This window comes from Eumetopias jubatus, unplaced genomic scaffold (assembly GCF_037043125.1).
Source record: "Eumetopias jubatus isolate StellerSeaLion01/CBP00866 unplaced genomic scaffold, mEumJub1_p1.0 scaffold_11, whole genome shotgun sequence".
Lineage (NCBI taxonomy): Eukaryota > Metazoa > Chordata > Mammalia > Carnivora > Otariidae > Eumetopias > Eumetopias jubatus.
In genome coordinates, this window is record NW_028274817.1 from 89,402,230 (window position 1) to 89,427,124 (window position 24,895).

Consider the following 24,895-nt stretch of genomic DNA (forward strand, 5'->3'; position numbering starts at 1 on the left):
GACCTCTAGCAGCAGCCATGGGTCCTGCAGTGTCGGGCTCCTGGCTCCGGAGGCAGCCTAGCAGTTGGTTTGGGGCTACAGATAACAGATCACGTTCATGTGCCTTTCCTGTTACCATCCCTTGGAGTCGATTTCATTATCCCCATATCCCAGATGAGAAAGCCAGGCACCCAATATGACCACAACAAAGTCTCCAGGAAAGTGAATGATTTTACTTCTCACACCCTCACTTGGAGCTTGAGCAAAATCAAATCTAATGTGTAACTCTAAGCAAGTTTGGTGAGTGGTGTTCAGTGCCAATAATGAATAAGCACCACTCGGGAAGCTAGAGGGGGTGGGGGGAGCGGGTCGAGCTGAGTCAGGACAATGACCACACCAGTGACAAAGGTCATTTTAGGATATAAACAAAATAAAAAGCTGACCACAAGGGTTGTTTCTGCATTCTGCATTGGCCCTATCTCAGCAAGGAAAGTTTCAACTCTTAGTTTAAGAAATAAAAGAAAATGTTTAAAACATTTTAAAAGGATTTCAGAAAAAAAAAATGCTTTTACAAAGGTCTTGGGAACGCCTGGGTGGCTCAGTCAGTTGGGCATCTTGATTTCAGCTCAGGTCATGATCTTGGGGTTGTGAGATCGCACCCACGTGGGGCTCCATGCTGAGCACCTCACGCACGCACTCTCTCTCTCAAATAAATAAGGAAAATCTTTAAAAAGGCCTTGGAATTTGAAGAAGGAAGATGTAAGTTATTTGGAAGAAATATTTCTTCTACAACGCTGAATAAATGGGGTTCCGATGTTTCAGTTTGTGTGTTTACTGTGAACAAGACTCTGATAAGGAACTTCCACGATAATTGGAAAATTAGAAAATACCGAATATGGAAATAAAAGCAAGGTGCCATTTTTTGAAAAGTTATTTAAAGATTTATTTATTTGAGAGAGAGAGAGAGAGAGCTCATGCACAGGGTGTTGGAGCAGAGGGAGAAGGAGAGAGAATCTCTAGTAGACTCCCCTCTGAGCAGGGAGCCCACCAGCTCGATGATCCCAAGACCCTGAGATCATGACCTGAGCGGAAATCAAGAGTCGGACGCTTAACCGACTGAGTGTTTATTTTTGAATAATAATTACTTTTGAATACTCAGTAAGTCGAAAATAAAGCACAGGCAAATACTTACAGTCCAGAAAGTTTTTCTACTATAACAACTGCGGCTGTTGATTTGAATGAAACAAATGAAGCCAATGCCTGCTTCAAGATATGAGTCTTAGATTACACTCCTTAACTCTTATTTTGTTCTTATTCTGTGTATCACTATGCATTCTACCCTCCCCTCATCACCACAAAACTCAAGAATCGTTCACAGAAAAAAATCATATCTCAATTGTCAACTCCACAGATTAGCTTAAGGGCTTCTGCCTTTATCTTTCAAAATATTTATTTGGCTTTTTTTTTTTTTTTTGTAAATGGGATAGAATTGTTTGAAAAGAAAAGGCTTTTAAGTCTGAAGGCAAGTCACCAAATATAATGTAGCTACTACAGAATGGATTTTATTTTATTATTTTTTTTAATTGAAGCCTAGGGCTCCCCAAAAGGGCAGCTCCCATGTGTCACCATACAATGATAGTACAATACCATTGACTATATTCCCTGTGCTGGACCTTTTGTCTCCATGACTTATTCCTTCCACAAAAAGATTTTATAATCAAATATTTTTTTATTTTCATATTTGTTATGAAAAGAGAAAATCTCATATAGATTTAATGTTCATCTTGTTCCAAAGAAATATAGATTAGCCAAAGCTAAGAGCACTGAACACTACAGCTCCCCCTTTCATTCATTTTCCATCATTTCATTGCCACATGGAATCCTGATTGATAGAAGAGACCTGCCCCCCCACCCCCAGCCCTGCTGGTATGCACCATCCCTTCCTTCCCAGCCAAAATAAGGAAAGGGTTTGATATCGTGGTATGCTGCTAAATGGTTAACAACCATCTCTGGGCTGTGGGGAGGAAGAGGGCACCTGATTTGTACCATTTGGGTTTCCGTGGTGTATAGACACTCCCATCGTGTCTGATTTCAAATTACTTATTTCAAGCTACCAACGTGGTATCACTGAATGTGGAAGTGGAAAGAGGCCTTTCCAGCCAGTAGAAGCTGGCTCCCCTACACACTGTTAGAGGTATAAATTCTGGGGCCTCGGATCTGTGAGGAGAGGGATAAAGTCAGGGAGGGGAGAGTGTGTATTAAATCAGTGGGTGGATGAGATTCATTGGCTTGTGAGGGATGAAGAGCCACCCTGGAAAGGTGTCTTAGACGCTCAAGTGTCCTTGCGTCTAAAGTCTCTGTTCTCCCATGGGGCCGTTGGAAGGAAGAGGTCTAAGTGGGCACTGGTAAAATCTACCATTCATTGCACCTGCACCAAGAGCCATTCCTCTCCCAAATCATGGCAAACCAAGCTCCTTAGGAGGAAAAGAATGAAGGACTCCCAAATGTCCTGTGGTTTTCTATGAGAGTAGAGAGCCCAGAGAAGCCACATTCACAAAGAGTTCGATAAAAACTTACTGTGTAAATAAGGATCCAATCACTTTCAAAATGCAAATAAATAAATAAATAAATAAAATCTGAAAAACAGGAAAATCGGAGGAGCAGGGCACGAGCAAATCTTCAATCACTTTGCAATTAAGTATTCTAAACAGGAATGAGAAGTTTAAAACAACACAGTTCCTCTTCCAATTTTTCTTCCACCATTTGGGTTTTGCATAAACCAAAATAAAATAGGTGAAAGGATGTATTAGACAGGCTTTAAAAAAAAAAAAAGCAAGGCTGCTTTTAAAAGCACATGTCGTCTTGAGAGTTCAGGCAATTGTTTTGTTTTATATAACAATACTAAGAAATCGTGTTCGATCTGAGATACTATAGAGCAGATAGAAGCAAAATACTTTCATTTATTTATTTATTTATTTATTTTTGTTACTGCTGTTTATTGGACCAGGAGGTGAGATGAGATGAAGTGTGCAGGCTGCAGCCATGGCAACCTCAAACCAAGTTCCAGCTTCTGAAAGCCACTGCCCCTGGAAACCGTGTTCCCACAGATTCTGCCCTGTTTCCAATGTCCTGCGGTGCCTAACTTCCCCAAAGAAACAGTGCAGGGAATGATCTCATCCACACAGCGCACCTGGCGAAGGAATTAGTAATATCCGCAATGAAGCCTTCGAAGAAATGGTCCTTTGCTTCCTGGGAAACAAATCTGTTACCGTGGAACCCGGCCTCACACTTAGCCCTGCCACCTCTACCTTGCCGAGGGCCCTTCCCCTCGCCTTCCTTCTTCAAGTACATCCATATCACTCTATTTGGGGGGGGGGGGGGGAGAATTCGTCCATTTGACTCGCGCTACCCTTTCCAGTTCAATTTCTGGTTTTCCTTCCACAACAAATGACCTGATGTCTCCACTCCTTCACCAGAACAAACCTTGAAACAGAGCATATTCCTCATGAAAAATGTCCGGTAATGGCACTTTCAATACAGGCAAGGGTTTTAATCTTCTGTCGCACTCTGTCCCTGTCAGCCTGTTTTATTTTTCTTCTTAGCACCCAGTGCCACCTGGCACCAGACATAGAGTGTTTCTGGCACCCGCACTGGAATGATGCCCCCAAGAAAGTAGGGTCACTGCGGCATCTCAAGCTCAATACGTCTAAAGCAGGTCACCTGATATTTCCCCAGAACTCATTCCTCCCCTGGTGCTTTGCAATTTAGTAAATGGCACCACCATTTAGTCAGATGCTCGGGTCAGAACTCTCCAAGCTATTCCTGACTCTTCTCCTTTTCTCATATATCTCATCCATTCGAGGGGCAGGCCCCCCTGGTTGTGCCTCAGACAATGTTCGGAATCTACCTGCTTCCCACTGCAACCACAGCCACTCTGGTCCAAGCCATGGTGGCCTTTTGCCCTCGTCCAAGGCACCATGACCCCTCGCCCAGAGATCTGACTCGTAACTACTGTGTTAGGACTTTCTTGAGAACAGAAATGTGTTACACATCTTTGCATCCCAGAATAGATCCTGTCGTGTTGCAGGTGCTTAAATGCTTGTTGCAATGAATAGAATAGTTGCATACTGAGAAAACGAAACCATGCTCACCTGGATGAGGGCAACAGGGAAGTTTCTAACGCTTAGATTATATTTATCGTGCACAACTAAGAAAGACTGACAAGGACAGGGTGCCACATCATTTTAACCTTTATGCCTAAGTAAGCCATCAGAGTCTATACTACAAGTACATTTTCTGGCCTCTGACCCAGTATTGTACTTTTTAGCAAAAGAGAACAGAGAGTATTGGTGCACACACAAACTTGTCCCAGATACATATAACCATTCCGATCCCTATATCCATCTGCATTTTGTGCTTCCTTTCAGAGAAATAATTCTCTGCTTTTGAAAATGCCAAATCTTCTAATCCCTTTGATAAGCTAAAAGACAGTGCTGTCTCAAATGGTAAATAGATGAAAGCTAACAATTAACTTCAATTTGCCCGAAATTCAACAGACTGGTTGTCTAGACAGTCCTAATTTATTTGATTATTGTTCAGCATTCATCTTCACTTTAGATAAATGGATCTCACCCGAGTTGGGGAATGCAATTACCCCTTAATTCATGAACGCCCCATTCTTTCACTGAAACTTTAAAAATACACCGGGGCGGGGGGCGCCTGGGTGGCTCAGTCGGTTAAGTGTCTGCCTTCAGCTCAGGTCATGATCCTGGGGTCCTGGGATTGAGCCCCGCATAGGGCTCCCTGCTCAGTGGGGAGTCTGCTTCTCCCTCTCCCTTCCCCCCCACCCCACTCGTGTTCTCTCTCTCAAATAAATAAATTTCTAAAAAATACACCAAGGGCCCTCCACACTGCTGTCCCTAGATTCTGCACACTAAGATGCACTGTGGTTTAAAGTGATAGTTTCCAAAATGTTTTATGGGAACACTAGTCCTCAAGATGCTCAGGGGAAAAATATCAGTGTTCCTGGACGTTGCGACATACACCATTTCTCCTTCTGGGAAATGTGTGGCACACACTGGCATATTAAAGGCCCTAATAAGTCCTGCAGTGAAGAGACCTGTTCAACTCAGCATTTCTGCACCGTCTGCATTGTTAAAAAAACTACTCCTCAAAACACACTCTGGGAAAGCTGGTTTCATCTCTTATAAGAATGTCCAAATATTGACAGTAATAAACTCCCCTGGACAGGGACCCAGGTGAACAATGCCTAGAGCACAAGCTAAGAGTTTTGAAGCAAAACTTTAGTGCAGCTACAGCTTATGCTCTGCTAGCTCTCCTAGTTCTTCCTCTTAAATCCTAAAAGTGACATTTTTCTTCAACTTTCACGTTCATCACCACCTAGGAATGTGTAGAGTGTGTATCACATATTAAGTTTTTAAAGTTAACTTTCTATTATTCAGCAACGTGATCTCTGGCCAACAGAATTCTTACATAACTGTACATTTGGACTCTTGGATTCCAGACTCTGAGGACAATAAAAAGTATAGTCAAACATCAGCTCATACTAAAGGTTTAGAAGCAATGTTCCCAAAGCAGGAAAACATAAATTTTGCTCACAGCACACAGTGAGCACACAGTGATCAACAGATATTTATCGAATGAATGGATGAATGAGCGAATCAATGAACACACACAGGCAGGCGTGCAAGAAAAAGGTCTGGAATTTAAGGCACAGCTCAAAGCAAACCCATTTAATCTGGAAACGGTCACCTTAAAGGTCATCATGATGTGTCAACTATACTTCAATTAAAAAAAAAAATGGGGCGCCTGGGTGCCTCAGTTGGTTAGGCAGCTGCCTTGGGCTCAGGTCATGATCCTGGAGTCCCGGGATCGAGTCCCGCATCCGGCTCCCTGCTCGGCAGGGAGTCTGCTTCTCCCTCTGACCCTCTTCCCTCTCGTGCTCTCTGTCTCTCATTCTGTCTCTCAGATAAATGGATAAAATCTTTAAAAATAAATAAATAAAAAATAAAAATAAAAAAATAAAAATGTTTCTGGGGTGCCTGGGTAGCTCAGTTATTAGGCGCCTGCCTTCGGCTCAGGTCATGATCCCCGAGCCCTGGGATCGAGCCCCGCATCGGGCTCCCTGCTCAGCGGGGAGTCTGCTTCTCCCTCTGCCTGCTGCTCCCCCTGCCTGTGCTCTCTCTCTCTCTCTCTCTCCCTGTCAAATAAATAAATAATCTTTAAAAAAAAAGTTTCTAATTTTAAAAACTAAAGAAAAAGTCATTTTTGTTGCATTTCGGAATTTATCCAAAACTCACAACACTTCTGTCAAGTATTACTTCCTCCATGAAATAATCTCCTTGTCTATCATTTCCTGCTTCCCTTGTCTGTGCCACCAGTGAACCCCCAAAATAACCTCAAACACCAACAGCATTTCAGGTTTCTAGTTGGAACGGCACGGAAGGTTCCTGGGCGTCACATGGTCACTGGAGAGACAAGTGGACTCTCAGACCAACTAGAGAATTTCACTCTTCTACTTGGGTCTGAATTTTGTCAAATGCTTCCAATGACCAAGGAGCATAAGCTATGACAAATGCATGTTAAATAACAAATGTATATTTAATATCAGTGGCTTCATTTCAATTCCTAAAATCTGTAAGTACCAATCTTGGAAAACTATTTTAAAAAATCACATCAACCACCACAGCCTTCCATTTTCTTCACCCATGTTGTTTCCCCAAATTCTTTTTTTCCAAAGCATGTCAGGTTCACTGCTTGATTTATCATGGACTTAATATAGGAGATGCATGTGCCTTATTTTTCAGCCTAGATGTCTTGACTGTTTTTATCATTATCTATTTACATATTCATTACTTGTAACTGTCTAATGACCTAATGAATCCTTTGAATTATTTTTTGCCACTTCTGTGAAGTCTCAGTCTCAGCCCCAAATATTTATACTACAGGGACAGTGATGCTGATGGCGTTTCCATAACATCTGATGTTGGCCTGGGGCAGGGAGAAAAATTCTATAAGTAAAAATACGCATTTTTTTGGTGGAAAGGTTCAGTAGCTTTCATCAGATATTCAAAGGGAGATACCATCCAAAAGCTTAAGAACCACTGATGGAAACTAGTCAAACAATTGCTACACAATTATCGTAAACACACCAGGTATGGACTTTTCAAAAAAGGAAATAAATTCTTCATATAAAAGTCATTTGACCTTAATAGGGTGTCCCATCTTTTTAAGTATAAGTGTTCGTGAAGCAGTAACACGCCATGTAACATATTCTAAAATATAAATTACTGCGAAACAATAGTCACCAGGTTTTAGAGCATCAAGCGTCAAAGTAAAGTAAAAATAAGTTTACTGCAGTTCTAGGAATGGGCTTACAGGGCAAGTCCAGCGAGGCAGGGTGTAGAAGCAACACTGCCCTGGTGGTCAACATTTTAGGGGTCCAAAGTCAAGTTATGCTGCTAAGAATTTTGTGGCATTTGGTAATTCACTTGATCCCTCTGAGCCTCTGTGTTGGTCCCTGTGAGCCCTTACAGGTTGCAATTCTGAGAGACCTTTGAACATGGTTAATATGTAATAAACTCAACTCTCAAAGCTTATCACCTGATGTTTATGTTCTTATTGACACTTTTACCTAATCAATTGATTAATTATTGCTATAAAGTGGGGTTTTGTTTACTTTGGCTTAGCAACAAGTACAAAAGGGCTTTCAAACTAAAGCTCAGAGAAGTCATGGAGAAGGTGTGAATGAGCATGTGTAAGAGAGCCTCAGACTCGGATTTAAGTTAGTGTAGGACGTCAACATAAGAGATCATGCAAACAGTTTCCAGAATACAACATGGAAGGAAAAACGTGTTGAGGAGGGAATTCAAAAGAGAAAGCTGAAGAGACAGACAGTAGGACGACTACTAATTACTAAAAGAGATCCTGGAAGATATATCACATATAACATAATCCAACTTAATCCAAACTCTAATTTTACAGATGACAAAACCATAAAGATTTTAAACTGCCCTGGGAGCGCCCGGCTGGCTCAGTCGGTACAGTGTGCAACTCTTGATCATAGGATCGTAAGTTCGAGTTATACTGGGTATAGAGATGACTTAAAAAATTGTTTTTAAATGTGAAAAAAAAGATTTTAAGATGCTCTAATTCATAATGCTAAACGACAACATAATAAGGAGAAAAATACAAATTCCTGGCAAAACTATAAAATATTTTTCACCATAAAGGCAAAAAAACAGTCCTAACAACCAACTTGTCTCAAACCTTAGAATAGTGAAAAATGTAACTAAACTACTTTTGGCTCATTTTGTGCAGTTCTGATCGCTCAAACCTGACATAAAAAAGGAACTGTCATTATGAAACATACCCATCTCGTACACGGAAGCATGGTCGTCAAACAAGGGCTGACTGGATGTCTATGTTTTTGCAAACCCTTGTATGTGATATAAAACTACAACAGGGGGCCACCTGGGTGGCTCAGTCGGGTAAGCGTCTGTCTTCTGCTCGGGTCAGGGTCCCGGAGTCCCGGGATTGAGCCCCATGTCGGGCTCCCTGCTCAGCGGGAAGCCTGCTTCTCCCTTTGCCCCTCCCTGCTGCTTGTGTAAATAAATAAAAATCTTTTTAAAAATTTTTTTAAAAATTAAAACTACAACAGAACCTCAGAACCTCAGTCTTTCTGGGTACACCTGAATCCAAATACTGGCAAGATCGGTTATATATAAAATATGTATATGTCACACCTGCACAAAGATTGTATGACCCATATTCGCCAATGACAAGCTTCCACCTTTCTCCTTCTCAGTTATGGGTCTCTGTGATGCAATTACACTACAGTTACACTATACTTATATAATTATACTGTACTTAGATCTATTATTAAATATATTTTTTACATTAGCTGAGGATTACGTGTTGGATAAAACCAATTAGTATTGGTTAAATGCGAAAATGGTCCATTAAATGTCAGCTAAACCCCAAATCTCATTCAACCACGAAGATTTCAAAAAATCAGAACCCAAATATTCTTGTGTTCTTTGTTCAACATCAAAAAATTTCTAAAGTGAAAGGATCCTAGTTTGAGAAAAAAATACAAAACAGAGGCAAAGAAGTGTTCTAAAAGGCAGAACATTAATGCCCCATCTGCAATGAACCTCAGAGTATCTAAATAACTAAGGCACCAAAAATAAGCAGCATTTTTAAAATGTTTTTCTTAATCACTACAAAACCACAAGTGTCTGCTGCCAAGTTATGGGTTAAAATGCCAAAAATGCTTTCAGCAGAAATGATTCTTCAGGGTGATATATTTCAGCAAAAAGGGAAATTGTGGTATGTTGTGGACTCAATTGTCGGAATTCAGAACATTAGTCAACCTTCTTGCAAAATGGCTTTTCTGTCTCAGAGGATGAAAGGGATTCAGTCCCCGCTGATTTTATACAGCCCCGACCTCTGGCTGGCTAGTGTGCTCAATTAAGTAGAGCTCGGCTCATGAATAAAAATATGGGGGAGGTTCCACTACTTAGACACTGGTTGGAAATAATCTCTTTCCACATGACACTTCAAAATTTCCAAAACCATGGAAAAACTCTTTTACTACCCAGGATTATCCAGCGTTATAACTGAAGTGTTTTTGCTTAGAAACTTATCTTTCAAGGTCCCAGCACTTTGTTCATACTCATGACAATAATATTTCTTCCACTGTACGAATGTCGATTATTCTCTTACTCAACTCCTTCTTGCATGAGGATGGGGCACCTTATGGGCAGGGAAACTACTTACTCATCATCAGACCTTTCCCCCCGAGATCTAGCCACTGCCTGGCATAGGGTTGAGGCTCCCAAAGGGCTTGAATGAGTCCAGGCAGCGGATCCACCTCTGCTCCTAATGAGTTGCCTTGAAGGGCAGAGCATTCCCCTTCCCTAGATGTGTGTTCAAAGCTACAGCCACATCATCACCAAGGAGATGCCGTGGAGAGGATTAAAATCTTAGGTGATTGGACTGGACTGCCTGGCAAAAACCCCTTTGGCCTAAAGAGTTTGAAGTATACCTTGACCCCTGGAGGTGGGCTTTTTTCTTTTCTTTTCTTTTCCTTTTTTTTTTCTCCCCCTACAGAGAGCCAATTCAGAAATTTTCGGTTCAGGGCAGATTTTAAAATCATATGCCACTGGGTTTCTGCCATTCATTATATCTGTGTCGGCTCCTGAGTAAGAACTAGCATCTACGGTCAATGACTGAATTGCTATAGTTAAAATAACACCAAGAAATAGCCATCAGAAGATAAGTGTGGATTGTTAGATACAGATGACAAGCACTAACAGGGAAAAATCAGGGACAGACAGAGTGATTAAGGAAAGGGTCATTAGGGGCACCTGGGTGGCTCAGATGCTTAGGCGTCTGCCTTCGGCTCAGGTCATGGTCTCGGGGTTTTGGGATTGAGCCAGGGGTCCTGGGATCGAGCCCCGTGTTGGGCTCAGCAGGGAGTCTGCTTCTCCCTCTCCCTCTGCTTTCCTCCCCCCCACCCCTCTGCTCGTGTGTGCGCTCACTCTCTCAAATGAATAAATAAAATCTTTTTTAAAAAAGGGGTCATTAATCAGGTGTTGAAGAAGGGATGAGACGTAAACGGTCGGAGAGCAGCACTCCCACGTTAAGAAAGACAAAAACAAGGAAAGGGTGAAGGGACAAAATCAACATGGTGTAGCACTGATGACAAGACAGCAGTGTGATTCCATGTTGGGGACAGTGGGGGATGCCACTGGCCCAACAAAGTGGGGCTAGATAACTGAGGGTATGGAGGGAAGCTTGAGGGGCTGTTAATAGACCAGTGAAGGAAGGTCTTGAGCAGAAGACCAAGGTGATGAAAGAAGTGTTTAAAAAAATCAAGTCTGGTTATGGAATGAATAAGTCACAGGGATGAAACGAACAGCATATGGAGTATAATCAATAGTACTGTACTAGCAGTGTAAGGGGACACATGGTAGCTACACTTCCGGTAAGCCTAGAATAACATACAGACTTATCCAATCACCATATTGTATATCTGAAACGAATGTAACACTGTGTGTCAACTATGCTCAAATTGAAAAAAGAAAAAAATCAGCTCTGAGAGAACAGTGCAGGATGGACATGAAGGGAGAGCCCAAAGTAACGGGTGGCCACTGGAAAGACGGTCATAACCTGGTGAGCCAAAGGGGTCCAGGGTCTATCCTGGGGATGGGGATGGGGGAGTCACTGAGAATGGAGAGGAGCCCAAACAAGGAATTAGAAGGATCTGTTGACTGGGTGTAAAGGACGGTGGTGCCAAGAACTGAGCCAAGGAAGTGGGGAAGACAAGCTGGGTTGGAGGGCAAGGAGGCTTTTGGACATGATGAATATGAAGTAAGAAAACGACATTACAGGCTGAAATACCCAGGAGCAGATAAATTATAAAACGGGATCTTGGAGAAAGAAATGGATCCAAACTAGAGACTTAAGAGCCTTCTATAGACAAGGGAAATCTGAAGTCCTAGAATGAGAAAGAGAAAGGAAAAGTGCATAAGAGCACAACAGTGATCAACAGCTGAACCTCGAGGCCATTTCAAAACTGGAAGTTCACAAGAATATGGGCGCAATGAAAGGAAAAGAAAAGGAGCGATCAGTGTGGAATAAAAATTTAGGATCCTAGTGTCACAGAATGAAAGGAGTTTCCAGAAGGACTTGGTGATAGATGATGGATGACAGGAAAGGGCCAGAGCATGTTAAAGATACCACTAAATTACTTACAAAGGAGCAGGGGTTTTCCCCGTCCACTACTGACACAGTATATATAATTATGTAATGGATTATGGACAGAAAAAGGGGTTTTGTGGCTATAAGACATGCTCTGTTTTGGGTGCCTGGGTGGCTCAGTCGTTAAGGGTCTGCCTTCGGCTCAGGTCATGATCCCAGGGTCCTGGGATTGAGTCCCACGTTGGGCTCCCTGCTCGGCGAGAAGCCTGCTTCTCCCTCTCCCACTCTCCCTGCTTGTGTTCCCTCTCTCGCTGTCTCTGTTAAAAAATCAATAAAATCTTAAAACAAAGACATGCTCTGTTTTATGGTTTTTTTTAAAGGTTTATTTATTTTGGAGAGAGCATGCATGTGTGCACATGACTGGAGGAGGGGCAGACGGAGAGAAACTTCAAGCAGACTCCGCACTGAACATGGAGCCCCACACAGAACTTGATCTCAGGACACATGAGATCACGACCTGAGCCACCAAGAGTCGGGCGCTTAACCCACTGAGCTACCCAGGCGCCCCTGTTTTATGGGTTTTTTTAATGACAAGAGGGAGCTATAATAAGATGCTGCCACTCTTGGGGCACCTGGATGGCTGGCTCAGTCAGTTAAGCATCTGCCTTCGGCTTGGGTCATGATCCCAGGGTCTTAGGATCTGGGATGGAGCTGGCATGGGGCTCTCTGTCAAATAAATAAATAAATAAATAAATAATCTTTAAAGTTGATATAAAAAAAAGATGCTGTCATTCTCTGTACAGCCAAGATAGTTATTAAAATGAAAGGTAATTCTGTTGCTATGGATTGAGTTTGAGGAATGTCATTTGGAATTTGTACTCTTCTGGGAGCTACACTGTTATATAAAAGTAATGACACTGCAGATGCTGAGTATTAGCTATATATTGTAAGTGTGTGGGTAGCATATTAAAGTGTGCAAGTTGTGACAAAAGTTATAAGAAATATCCCAAAGCATTTAAAACTGAGAGAGGGATTAAGTTTGCTAAGTACATGCAAGTATGATGTGTTTCTGACATCTCAAGAACCCCTTGAGCAGTAATGCCTCTCAGCTGCTCATGCAATACCCAGTCTGTGTGCAGGGTTTAGCCTGAGCCAGACTTGCATCTACTTTGAATTTTAGTTGTGAACCATCTTGGGAAAGCATCACAGCCAGAATGCAATGTTTCTGGTCAGTTTTGGTGTTAAAATCACTCCAATTGAGTGACGGAGATGATATTAGAGGAAGCCCCATGCCTTTTCCACTGTCACTAATGGACTGGAAGCCAGCTGCTGGGATAGGTGTGTGAACTACTGCGCAAGAAAGGCCCTCTCCTTTCCCCCAAATGAAACAAACAAATTAATGATTAATAGTGATCACAGATAGATCCAGGTTTTGAGGGGCCTGAAGCTCATGATTTGGGTGCCCTCTTTAAGAAAGAAGAATGCAAAATTACCAATACAAGACACAGTATGAAGCTATTTATCCAGAATGAGAAGCAGAAGGCACCTACAGTTGTAAGACCATAAAGCATGAGGGTCGCCAGCTACCGGGTAAATCCACCTCTGCTCACGACCAACTACTGGGAAGAAGGTGTGGAAAGGGAGAAACAGTAGGTAATCAGGCAGAGGGAAAATAAAAGACAAAACGCTCCTTAAGGAATAGTGGAGCACAGAACAAGAAAAGGACAAAGATAAAATCCCAGAAAGAACCCCAAATTGTGAAATGTGGATGGTATGGAAATGGGGGAAGAGAGAGAACCGATCAATTTATACACCACACAATCAGAACATTGATTTCCCAGCGATCAACAATCACATTGCTTCTAGGAGGCATGCATGGGAGGACTAGGTTTTTGGAAAGACCAGTTCTCTTCACTGCAGGCACTCGGCAAGTGTTTGTTGAATGAATGAAGGAATGAATGAATGGAAATAAGAGAAATATACTTCTTTTTCTTACTCTCCACCACGGTCTGCTTTCCTCCGATGCTCCAACATACAGGCATGTTTTTGCTAGCACTGGCTGGAGTGTCAAAGCAACAGCTCAGGCCAACCTCTCCTCTGGCGATTCAGACTGTTGATCCTCAAGAGACCAAGTCAAAAGCTATCTCCTCTCAAAATTAATTTTTCAGCATGTTCAGAGTCTCCCCCCGCCAAAAAAATTACACATACAAATGGCTACTACGGGGCCATCCTACTTACTCCCTTCCACCTTCTTTCTCCCTCTTTCTACATTGGATCCTGCAGGTATATTTCAGAAATTAACACCCTCCCAGGTCCTGGGCAGATTCATGTGGAATTCTAGCTGGGGCTCAAACACAATTCCTATATTTCAAATTTTACCAGTTATGACAGCCTATGTGACAATTGAATATATCAGTCATGATGAGGTTTCCGGGAAGATACAGGCAAGCCTCATGCACTTGGTCAGCTGCAAACCTAAGACAGGACCAGGGGAACCCAGACTCACCAGCTCCACACAGGACAGGATTCGGTCACTGGGAGCTCTTATGAAAGGACACAACAGGGCATTCCCTGACCGACTGTGGGCCTCTGCTTCACAAAGGGATTCCCTTTGGGCAATACATGCCCTACACCTTCCTACAAGTTCTAAAAACAAACAAAACAAAACAAAACAAAAACCAAACAAACAGCCGGAGTAGGTTAAAACTAAGAGCCCACCCTCTCTCTCCTTTTAAAAAACAAAAAACAAAACAAAACAAAAAAACTTTTACTAAAACGATTCTTCCTTCCTCTTCACTCACCAAATTTTCTAAGGAAAAGTGCTTGGAGAAGAGCAGAACCAGAATAACACTATTACTACTTCAATACTACAAAAATCCCAACACTGATGTTCTGTTTAGGGCAAAGGACCTGAAATCAGTGAGGCGAAGCAGCCACCTCAGGTATTAGAAGTGAAGGTCTTGAATGGAAAAAAATCATTCCGCCACTTTCTGGCTAAGTGGTCTGACCTCTGGAAAGTTACTGAAAGTCTTCAGACCTCAGTTACTTGGTTTTGTAAGATGGGGGCGAATACCCATCTCACAGGACTGCTGAGGATTGAGGAAATGCAAGTAAAGTACCGAATACAACTGCACAGCGAGAGCTAATTAAATGCTAGTATTTAATAGTAGTAGTAAAATTATTGTTCTGCCTCCTCCAGTTCACACCACACGCAAGACTGGCCCAACACCCACTCTCGCCTCGCAGGATCCGGGGCCAGGCACTGTTGCACTCCAGCATGCGAGAGAGATCCCCAAATGCTGCGGCGCTACCGCAAGCCCCCCACCCAGGGCCGGCCAGGGGCCCTCAGGTTACCGCTACGGTCCATACTGACCTGAGATGCCGCCTCCTATCACGACTACGTCGAACATGCGGCCCGTGGTACTCGCCGTCTCCCCACTCGCCATGCTCTGGTTGCGACTCTCCCGGGGCGTAGGTATAGAAGTGGAGCGGGCCAAGGGCGGGGCGGACCCTTCTACCGACTCTCGGGGGGAGCCCGGGGGCGGAGCCGATTCTTCCACCGACACCCGGGCAGAGCCCGGCACTGAGGGCGGAGCGGCCCCTTGTACTGCTCCTCCAGGGGAGCCCGGGGGTGGAGCCGATCCTTCCGCGGATGTTCGGGGGGCACCTGGCACTGAGGGCTGTGTGGACCCTTGTGCCGACCCTCGGGAGGAGTTCCTGGGCGTAAGAGGTTCTTGTACCGAATCCCGGGGGGAGCCGGGCACTGAGGGCTGGGTGGACCCTTGTGCCGACCCTCCGGGGTTGTTCCCGGGCGTAAGAGGTCCTTGTACCGAATCCCGGGGAGAACCGGGCACTGAGGGCGGGGTGGACCCTTGCACCGACGCTCGGGAGGACTCCGAGAACTGGGCCGATCCTTGCTGCGAAGCCGGGAGGGAGCTGAGCTCTGAGGACGGGGCGGACCCTTGCAGCGACACTCGGGAGGAGTCCGAGAGCTGGGCAGGTCCAGGCAGCGAACTCCGGGGGGAGCTGAGCACTGAGGGTGGGTCGGACACTTGCACTGACACTCGGGAGGAGTCCGAGAGCAGAAGAGATCCGTCCACTGATAGTCGGGGGGAGCGGGGTCCTGAGAACTGCAAGGACCCTTGCAATGACCTTAGGGGGTAGTTATTGGGTGTGGGAAGTCCTCGCATCGAACTCCAGGAGGAGCCGATCACTGAGGGCGGGGCGATCCCGTCTGCTGACACTTGGGGAGTGCTACTGGGTGGACGAGGTGCTGGCATCGATACCTTGCGGAAGCCGGGCGTCAAGGGCGGGCCAGAACCTTGCACTGGCTCTCGGGTAGAGTTGGTGGATGTAGGAGGTCCTGGTACTGATACTCGGGGATGGCCGAGCACTGCGGGCGGGGTGGACTCAGGCATCGACCCTAGAGGGGGGCCTGAGGGCGGGGCAGGTCCTGGTACCGGTACCCGGGGATGGCCTGCGTCCGGGTTGGAGGCTGGGGCGGCCCCAGCGGCGGTGCTCAGGCGGGTGGCAGACATGGGGATCTGGTGGTTCAGGCCGTGGGCGTCGAAGCCCCAGAGGCCAATCCTAGAGTCTGTGTTGGTCCTCGGGCCAGGACTGGAGCCGAGTTGGGCGGGCGCGCCGGAGCTCTTCTCGTATCCGGGGTCAGCTCTGGACGCGTTCGACAGGAAGCTGGAAAACGGACTGGAGAAAGTCCGCCACTCAGAACGGATGCTGGACCCGGACGCGGAGGATGTGGCCGCGCCCAAGTTGGAGTCCGGGTCGGAGATCTGGGCAGCTGTGCCCCCGGCTCCGGGCGCGCGCTCCGCCTCGCGGCCCCTCTCACCGCCACCACCTCGGGAGGCGGCCGAGCTGTTTGCTCTCATGGTTCTGCAACGCGCTGGGCGGGAGCCGACGTTCTGCTCCCCGCCCCTCCCCCACGGGCGCGCGCCTCGCCAGCTCCCTGGGGTCCCGGACCCGCGCGCTCACGAGGCCGCCCCAGGAGCCCAGCCCACTGGGCGGCGGGGGAGCCTAGGGCTGGCAGCTTGGCTCCGCCTATCTCGCCGGCCCCGAGGGGCGGGCGACGCCACCGAAGGGCGCTGCGGCGACCCCGTGGAGGTTTCAGCCTAGTGCTTTTATTCTCAACGCCCTAACTAAAAGAGGACTGGGCCAGGTGGGCTAAGGGAAGCGGGTACTTGAAGGACGGGGACCTGGACGGGAGGGTCGCAGGGGTGCGGCACACTAGGGTGGGCTCCTTTGTGACGTCACAAGAGGCTGGGTGAGGTGTGCGCAGCCGCGGGCCCCTCCCTAGGGAGGGGGCGGGGTGAAGTGGGCACTGTCACTTGGGGCAGACTGGGCGATTATTGATTCTTTGTGGGGTTGTCCAAGCTGAGGTGCTTGACCCAAATCAAAGCAAGTAGGGGAGAAAATTAAGAACGCAGTTATCAGGGGCGGCTGGGTGGCTCAGTCAGTTAAGCTTCTGCCTTCGGTTCAGGTCATGATCCCAGGATCTTGGGACGGAGCCCCCATCAGGTTCTCTGCTCAGCGGGGAGTCTACTTCTCCCTCTGCCAACCCCCCCTTATGTGCTCTCTCTCTCTCTCAAATAAGTAAATAAAGTCTTTAAAAACAAAACAAAACAAAAACCCCTCAGCTATCAGATTAAGTGGGACCTGCACTTTAAAAGTGAAGATCAAGGGCTGAAATAAAGGAAAAAAACGCGTGTTTCCCCAACCTACCAAAAAGAGATATTTAGTGAACATATTTTACTGTACAACCAGCCTCTTGCTAGTTTTATCCCTTCTTTAAACTTCCACTTTATCCTCTTAGAGCTGATTTTGTCATCACTAGAACCCTCAAAACAGATACAATTATAACATCTAGAGTAAGTGATGAGAACAGCAGGAAGTTAACTAGAATCCGTGCCCACCTATAAATATTTCTCCTTGCTCCCCCAATTGTGTATCAAACAATCTTGTTGAAGAAACTGTAAGGGAATATAGATATAGTCTTTTCTTTATCCACTTTTTTAAAGATTTTTTTTTAATGTATTTGAGAGAGAGAGCGAGCATGGGGGGGTGCAGAGGGAGAGGGAGAAGCACACCCCCGCTGAGCCGGGAGCCTGATGCCAGGCTCAATCCCAGGCCCCTGAGATCATGACCTGAGCTGAAGGCAGACGCTTAACTGACTGAAGTACCCAGGTGCCCCTCTTTATCCAGTTTTAACAGCTTTTACTTTCTAGAAAAGTAGTTGAGACATGACTAAATCGGTATCATTTTTATCTTGTTAGACTCTGAAGCGAAGAAAGAGGAAATAATAGATATAAAGAATTCAGACCTTTCTAATATGATTCTTCCAACTTCGTCCTTATCCCTGTTATGTTTCTTTCTTTTCATTCAAATATTTGATTTCATATTATGTGCTAGGTACAGGGCAAAGTACTGGGGATGTGCAGGCAACACAAGACATCCAGAGACCTTTATCCTACAGTCTGCTGGAGGAGCTAGTGAAGGACACAGGCAACCACATGCATGATGTGTTCAAGTAAGCTCTGATAAATGTTATGTTGGAAAGGTTCCTAGTGATAAGAAAGTGTTAGGGTGTCTTGACCACTCCGGAGGTTAACTTTGGGGACGTGTGTAAAAATGTCCCAGAAGGGGCATGGGTGGCTCAGGTGGTTGAGCGTCTGCCTTCGTCTGGGGTCCTGGGATCAAGCCCCAATGGGCTCCATGCTCAGCAGGGAATCTGTTCTCCCTGTCTCCCTCTGTTCCCCCCCACCCTCGTGTTTGCGCGCACTCTCTCTCTCAAATAAATACATAAAATCTTTAAAAAAAAATGCCCCCAAAAGAGGGAACAGTGTGGGCAAAGGCCCTGTGGTAGAAAGAAGCATGGTTCCTTGGCGAAGCTGAAAGCCAGACAGTGGAGCTAAGCAAGGGGAGGAAAGGAGCACAGAAGACAAAACTGCTGAGGTTAGCTGGGCCAAAGTAAGACCCTTGGTCTTTGTTCTAAAGCAGTGGAAGCCATTGCAAGGTTTTAAGCAAGGGGTGATACGACTACTAGGTTGCATTTTGAAAAGGTCTATCTGCCTGCTGTGTAAATAATGGGTTGAAGGGGACAAGGGTAGATAGATACAGGGAGACCAAAGCTTGGAATTCTTCAAAGAAAGAGGTGATAGTGTCTTGGACTAAGGTGGGTGATGGCAGCTGGAGAGCTGTGGACATATCAGAGACATTTACATGTAAAATTGACAGGACTCGGTTGTGGCTAGAATCTGGAAGATCATGAGCCTAGTTTTGGACGTATTCAGTTTCAAGTGACTTTGAGACATCCAGATGAAGGTTAGAGAGTAGACAATTAAACACAGAGCCTGAGATGAAAAGCAGGAGTTTGCCTGGAGACAAAAATGTGGGAGTCCTATTAAATAAATAATGAATGGGTTAGATGAGTGGGAATATGGGTATTCTCTTCATTTTATTTGTTTGTATTGCATATTTTGTATATCTTTTGTAATAAAAACAATAAAAGTTCTTTTAAAATAGATAAATAAAGGAACAATTTCAACATACCCTACAATTATTATGTCCTCCCTTGTGTGACCTTGGGCAAATTACTTAACTTCTCTGTGCCTATCTCCTCAAATACAGAATCTCATAAGCCGTTGTATCTGTCAGGGTTCCAGGAGGAAACAGCAAACTCTAATTAGATCATTTGAAGAGATTATCAAAAAGCAAATATTTTAGGGGCGCCTGGGTGGCTCAGTCGGTTGAGCGTCTGCCTTCGGCTCAGGTCATGATCCCAGGGTCCTGGGATCAAGCCCCCGCATCGGGCTCCCTGCTCGGCCGGGGAGCCTGCTTTTCCCTCTTCCCCTGCTTGTGCTCTCTCTCTCTTTCAAATAAATAAATAAAATCTTTAAAAAAAAATTAAAAAGGGAAATATTTTAAAAGAGGTAGGCAAGATGAAGAGAAACCACAGGGAATCACGCCATATCCCCAGGCAGGTGAGAGCAAGAAGGCATCATTGTGAAGGGGTAAAGGGAGGGAACAGTTATCAGAACCTGGGGACAGTGGTGTTTGGTGGGGGCTGCCTACACAAGCTGTGGCCTCTAGTTCAGGGAGGCTTTCAGCCACAGGAAACTCACAGAGAGGAAGCCAGGACAAATAATACCCAAATTTCCGTGCCTGCCTCCCGCGGTCCTCTCCATTGACCTACCCCAACCAGACGCTAGAAGGCAAGGGATCCTGTTGATGCCTCCCATACCAGTTAGAAGAAGCTGGAGAAGAGCAGTGGGTGCACCCGGAAAGGGCCAAGGGAAGATAACCAGTATCCTCGTAGTGAGGGTTCAATAAGCAAATACAAAAAACTTAGATAATTATTCAATACATACTCACATTTTAATTTCTAAAAACTGCATTATATTCATGTCATGGACATACTTTACTGGACTGTTATCCTCTAACATGAAGCATGTAATACTTTCTAATTTTTAAATATAACGCATCACTTGGAGATGAATATTTTTGTGCATAAAATATTGTACATACTTTTTTAGAATTTCCTTGAGATAGAGTCCTAAAACCCCTAAAATTATGGGGTAAGAGAGTGGGAGCTTTTCTAAAGCTCTTTTGATTGAAGTCACCAAATTACTTGCCCAAGAGATCGTACGAATTTATACTTCATCAACAAAGTCTGAGAATGACAGTCTAGGGCCGTAGGATCTGAACAAAGCTCTCATTGCTCCTTCAAAAAAAGAAAAAAAAAATGGCTAAGTTCTTACTGCCCCCACTCTCATATTAAGCCATTAAGGAAGCTAACTTTTTAAACTTTCTTAACTTGAAAGGGTAAAAACCAGCTTGGCATTGCTATTTGCAACAGTGTTTCTTTGATTACTGATCGAACACTTTTTTTCAGATATTTATTAGCCATTTCAATTTCTTCTTTTGTGAATGATCAGTTCATGCCTTTATGTAGTTGATTTCTGTAAGTGATTTGTACAATAAGATATTAACCCCTTGCTTGGTATTTTCACTGCAGATAGTTTATTCCAATTTATATTTTAGTATTGTTTATGGCATTGTACATAAGCAGAAATTTAAAATTTGTGTGTTTGTATCTATCTTTTAATAATTTCTTCCATTGCTTTTAAACTTACAGATCTGAAGGATGAATTCTGTTTCCTTTTTTTTATGGTTGGTTATTTTAGAATTTATTCAATCCTAATCTACTGGGATATATTTTGTTATGTTATAGGGTGAGGATCTAAATAGACACTCCATCTTGGGTTTCAGCACCAAATAAATAAATAGACACCCCACACACCCCCAAACAGTTAACCACTCATAACAAAACTGTCTATTGAAAAATCCTTCCAGGGGCACCTGGGGTGGCTCAGTCGGTGGAGCGTCTGCCTTCGGTCATGATCCCGGAGTCCTGGGATCAGTTCCTTGTCCAGCTCCCCGCTAGGTGGGGAGTCTGCTTCTCCCTCTCCCTCTGCTCCTCCCCCTGGCTTGTGCTCTTTCACTGTCTCATTCTCCTTCTCTTGCTCTCTCAAAATGAATAAGTAAAATCTTTTAAAAAAAGAAGAAGAAAAGAAAAATCCTTCCATTTTCCATGCATTTGTTTATCTCATATAAATACTGAGATCTGGCTTTGGACCATCTCTTCTGTTATATTTACATGCATATTCTCTCCACGTTGCTACCAATGTCACATTGATTTACTTATAGCTGCTTCATAGTAGATTTTACCAGATAGAAGGATTAGTCCCTTCCCAATACCCTTCTTTATAAATTATTTATGATATTCTTACATATTCTTTCTGTTAATATATTCCTATATGTTTAAATGAATTTTAGAATCATTTCATCAATTAATGGGGTGGTGATTATTCCTAAACATTAATCTAGGAAAGTCTCATTTAACATCTTCTTCTTCTTCTTATTATTATTATTTTAAGTAAATGCTATGCCCAAGGTGGGGCTTGCACTCACAACCCCTAGATCAAGAGTCCTATGCTCTACTGACTGAGCCAGCCAGGTGCTCCTAACATCTTTTTAAAAAGATGTCTTTATTTCCAGAATATTTATAGGAAATGGTTTTACTTATCCCTGAAATTAAGTAATTTTGTGAGGATAATGTGGATCTGTGTGTGTATGAGTGTACGCGTGTGGTATCATAACCCCTTTCAATCTGTGGATTTTTAATTTGGGGTTTTAATTAATCCCCATGCTAGGACAATTTTCTTCTACTCTAATTTGGATTATTGCATTTGTTCTAAGTGGTTTCTTCCTGAGAAGCACTTAAAATTATGTTTTTGGAGCATCTTTCTATGTCCTTTATGATTGTCATGTCTCTGTCCTTTTCTGATTTCTGAGACAGATAATCACATTTATCCTTTGTATTAGTGATTTAATTTTCTGCATTTCTAATTCTTTTTTAATTGTTTCGTTTTATTTTTTCTAAGTAGGCTCCCTTCCCCATGTGGAGTTCAAACTCGCAATCCTGGGATCAAGAGTTGGGCGCTCTGCTGACTGAGCCAGCCAGGCACCCCTCTGCAGTTCTATTTTTTTACTGTTTCTACTGCAGAATTGGCAGAATTGGCAAATGACAATGCCATTTCAGTTTAGGGTTTTCCTTGAACTTTAAATTTTTATTTCATCCAGCTCACTTTTCATTGATGCCATATATATCTTGTCGTAGCTTCTCCTTATGACTTCTTAATTTTGTTTCACAGAGACTTAGTTTTATGCATTTTCTGGGGACAACATCAACCGAGTTTGAAAATGTTCTTCTTTGCAGACACATAGTGCACTCTCATTCATTGCTAGCTCAAGCGCAAAATGCTACAACCCCTGTGGAGAGGAATTTGGTGCTATCTAACAAAATCACGTATGCATTCACCCTTTGACCCCGCATTCCTACTTCTAGAAATTTGCCCTAACCGTACACCTCAACAAACAGGACAAACATATGCCCAGAGTTATTTACTGTGAACTTATTTTTAATAGCAAAAATAAAAACAGTTTACATGCCCATCGATGGGAAACTGCTTGCATAAACTTGATATGTCTATAGAGTGAAACACTATGCAGCCATTAAAAAAAAAAAAAAAGAATGAAAGGGCTCCTGAGTGGCTCAGTTGGTTAAGCATCTGCCTTCGGCTTGGATCACAGCCCTGGGGTCCTGGGATTGAGCCCCTCATCGGGCTCCCTGCTCAGTGGGAAGGCTGCTTCTCTCTCTCCCCCCCTCCCCCGCTTGTGCGCTCTCTCTCTCTCTCTCTCTCTCTCTCTCTCAAATAAACAAAATCTTTAAAAAAAAAAGAATGAGGATGTTCTTTATGAACTGATATGAGTGATTTTCAGGATATATACCTTTATATATATGTGTGTGTGTCTGTGTGTTTGTACCTTTGTGTAAGAAAAAAATCTGTACCTTTATTTGCAAAGAGAAACATAGGATAAATCATAAATGGAGAAAAGTGTGACAATGTAATGGTGGGGGTAGGGATGGGAGTAAGATTTCTGAGTATTCTATTTTAAAAGAGTGCAGTTCCCATTGTGGATTTTCATGGGCTCAATGAAAGCTTCACACTCACAAAACTACTATGGGTCCCCTCTGGTATCAGTCTGCTCAGAGAGATCCAGCTTGCCAGCAGGGCAGAATGCTCAGCCGCAGGATACCCTGCAGTAGCAGACAGATCATAGAGCAGTGCAAATAGTATCAGTCCTGCAAGTGGTTGTTCAGGGGCAAGGGCAGAAGTTTCACATCAGACAGGTATGGAACTTAACCTGGAGTAGCAGCCGCATGCCCACAGGAGCCAATAACTTATTCACAGGCATAATATCCAGGGTCCCTCCTATGGGACATGCCCAACTGCAACAGTCACCACACCTAGGGAAGCCCCAACTTACGGCATTTGCATCAAGTATTTATAGTTCACTTATAGTTTCTACCAGTCCACATGCTATTTACTGATCAGAAGGCACTTAGGTTTGCCATAAGTCGTGTTGCCTCATCAAACCGGAACAGTTAGAACATCTAAAGGATTCTGATGATAATTGATAAGGGTTAATAAAAATGCATTAGTCCGTTGTGTTATGACAACATAAATTAATAAAATATTGGGAGAAAGGAGTTTTAAAAAGGAGAGTTATTCTTTACAGAAACTATCAGGTTGCAAACATAGATTTATTTTTAATAACACCATTTCAACTCTTGTAATAATTGGTTTAAGCAAAGATCTCAGCAGACGCTGAACACCTTGAGTGAAAGATTATTAAGAAACAGTTTATTCACATGGTCTCCCAGTAGGACTCCATAGATTATTTTATTAATTATAAAGGAAAAACATTTTTTTTTCTTTTTTGCGGTTGAGAGATCCGGTAGTTATCACCGTAACCAAATGATCAAACTTAAGATCACCAATTATCAATAATTTAATATAGGGGCGCCTGGCTGGCTCAGTCAGTAGAGCATGTGACTCTTGATTCCAGGGTCGTGAGTTTGAGCCCCACATTGGGTGTAGAGCTCACTCAAAAAAAGAATCTAATATAAAATGTCTTTTGATGTGATGTAGTAAGTACACAGTCTCACGTGTGCTATGCTTTTACCAAAAATGTCTAACCTGAATCCAATCATGAGGAAATAATCACACAAATCCAGACAAAGGGTATTTTACAAAACAACTGGCCTGGATCCTTAAAAAAAAAAAAAAAGTCAACGTTGAAAAGAAACCAAAAAGCAAGAGTGCTGTTGAAGATGAAGAGAATAAAAAGACATAAAGACCGAACCCTGAGAAACCTGATTGGATTCTGGATTGTAAGATAAAAAATCTATAGACATGGTGACAATTGAGAAGATTCAAATGTGGGCTATATATTTGGTGATGTTATTCATTAGTGTTCGTCATCCTGGATGTGATCATGGTACTGCGGTTTTGTAGGAGAACTTTCGTACTCTTAGGAGATGCAGGCAGAAATTCTTTGAGGTGAATATCATGAGTGTTTCAACTTATTTTCAAATAATTTAGAAAAAAAACAAATACTGAAGATGTGTGAAAATGTGGCAATAGGCACAATTGGTGAATCTAGTGAAGGGTGTATTAGTGTTGATGAAAATATTCTTTTTTTTTTTAATTAGAGAGAGAGCACGCAAGCACGTGCACAGGCACGCACCAGCCGAGAGGAGGGCGGAGCG

At 43.7% G+C, this 24,895-nt stretch overlaps 1 protein-coding gene across 1 annotated transcript in view; it reads right to left on the reverse strand.

The window, feature by feature from the left end:
- LOC114216876 (amine oxidase [flavin-containing] A) overlaps window positions 1-16,592 on the reverse strand; it is a 66,080-nt gene extending 49,488 nt beyond the window's left edge. The window contains exon 1 of the mRNA XM_028113546.2: window positions 15,080-16,592. Coding sequence (XP_027969347.2) covers window positions 15,080-16,592 — 1,513 coding nt within the window. The remainder of the gene's footprint in view (window positions 1-15,079) is intronic.
- Between the last annotated feature and the right edge of the window lie 8,303 nt (window positions 16,593-24,895).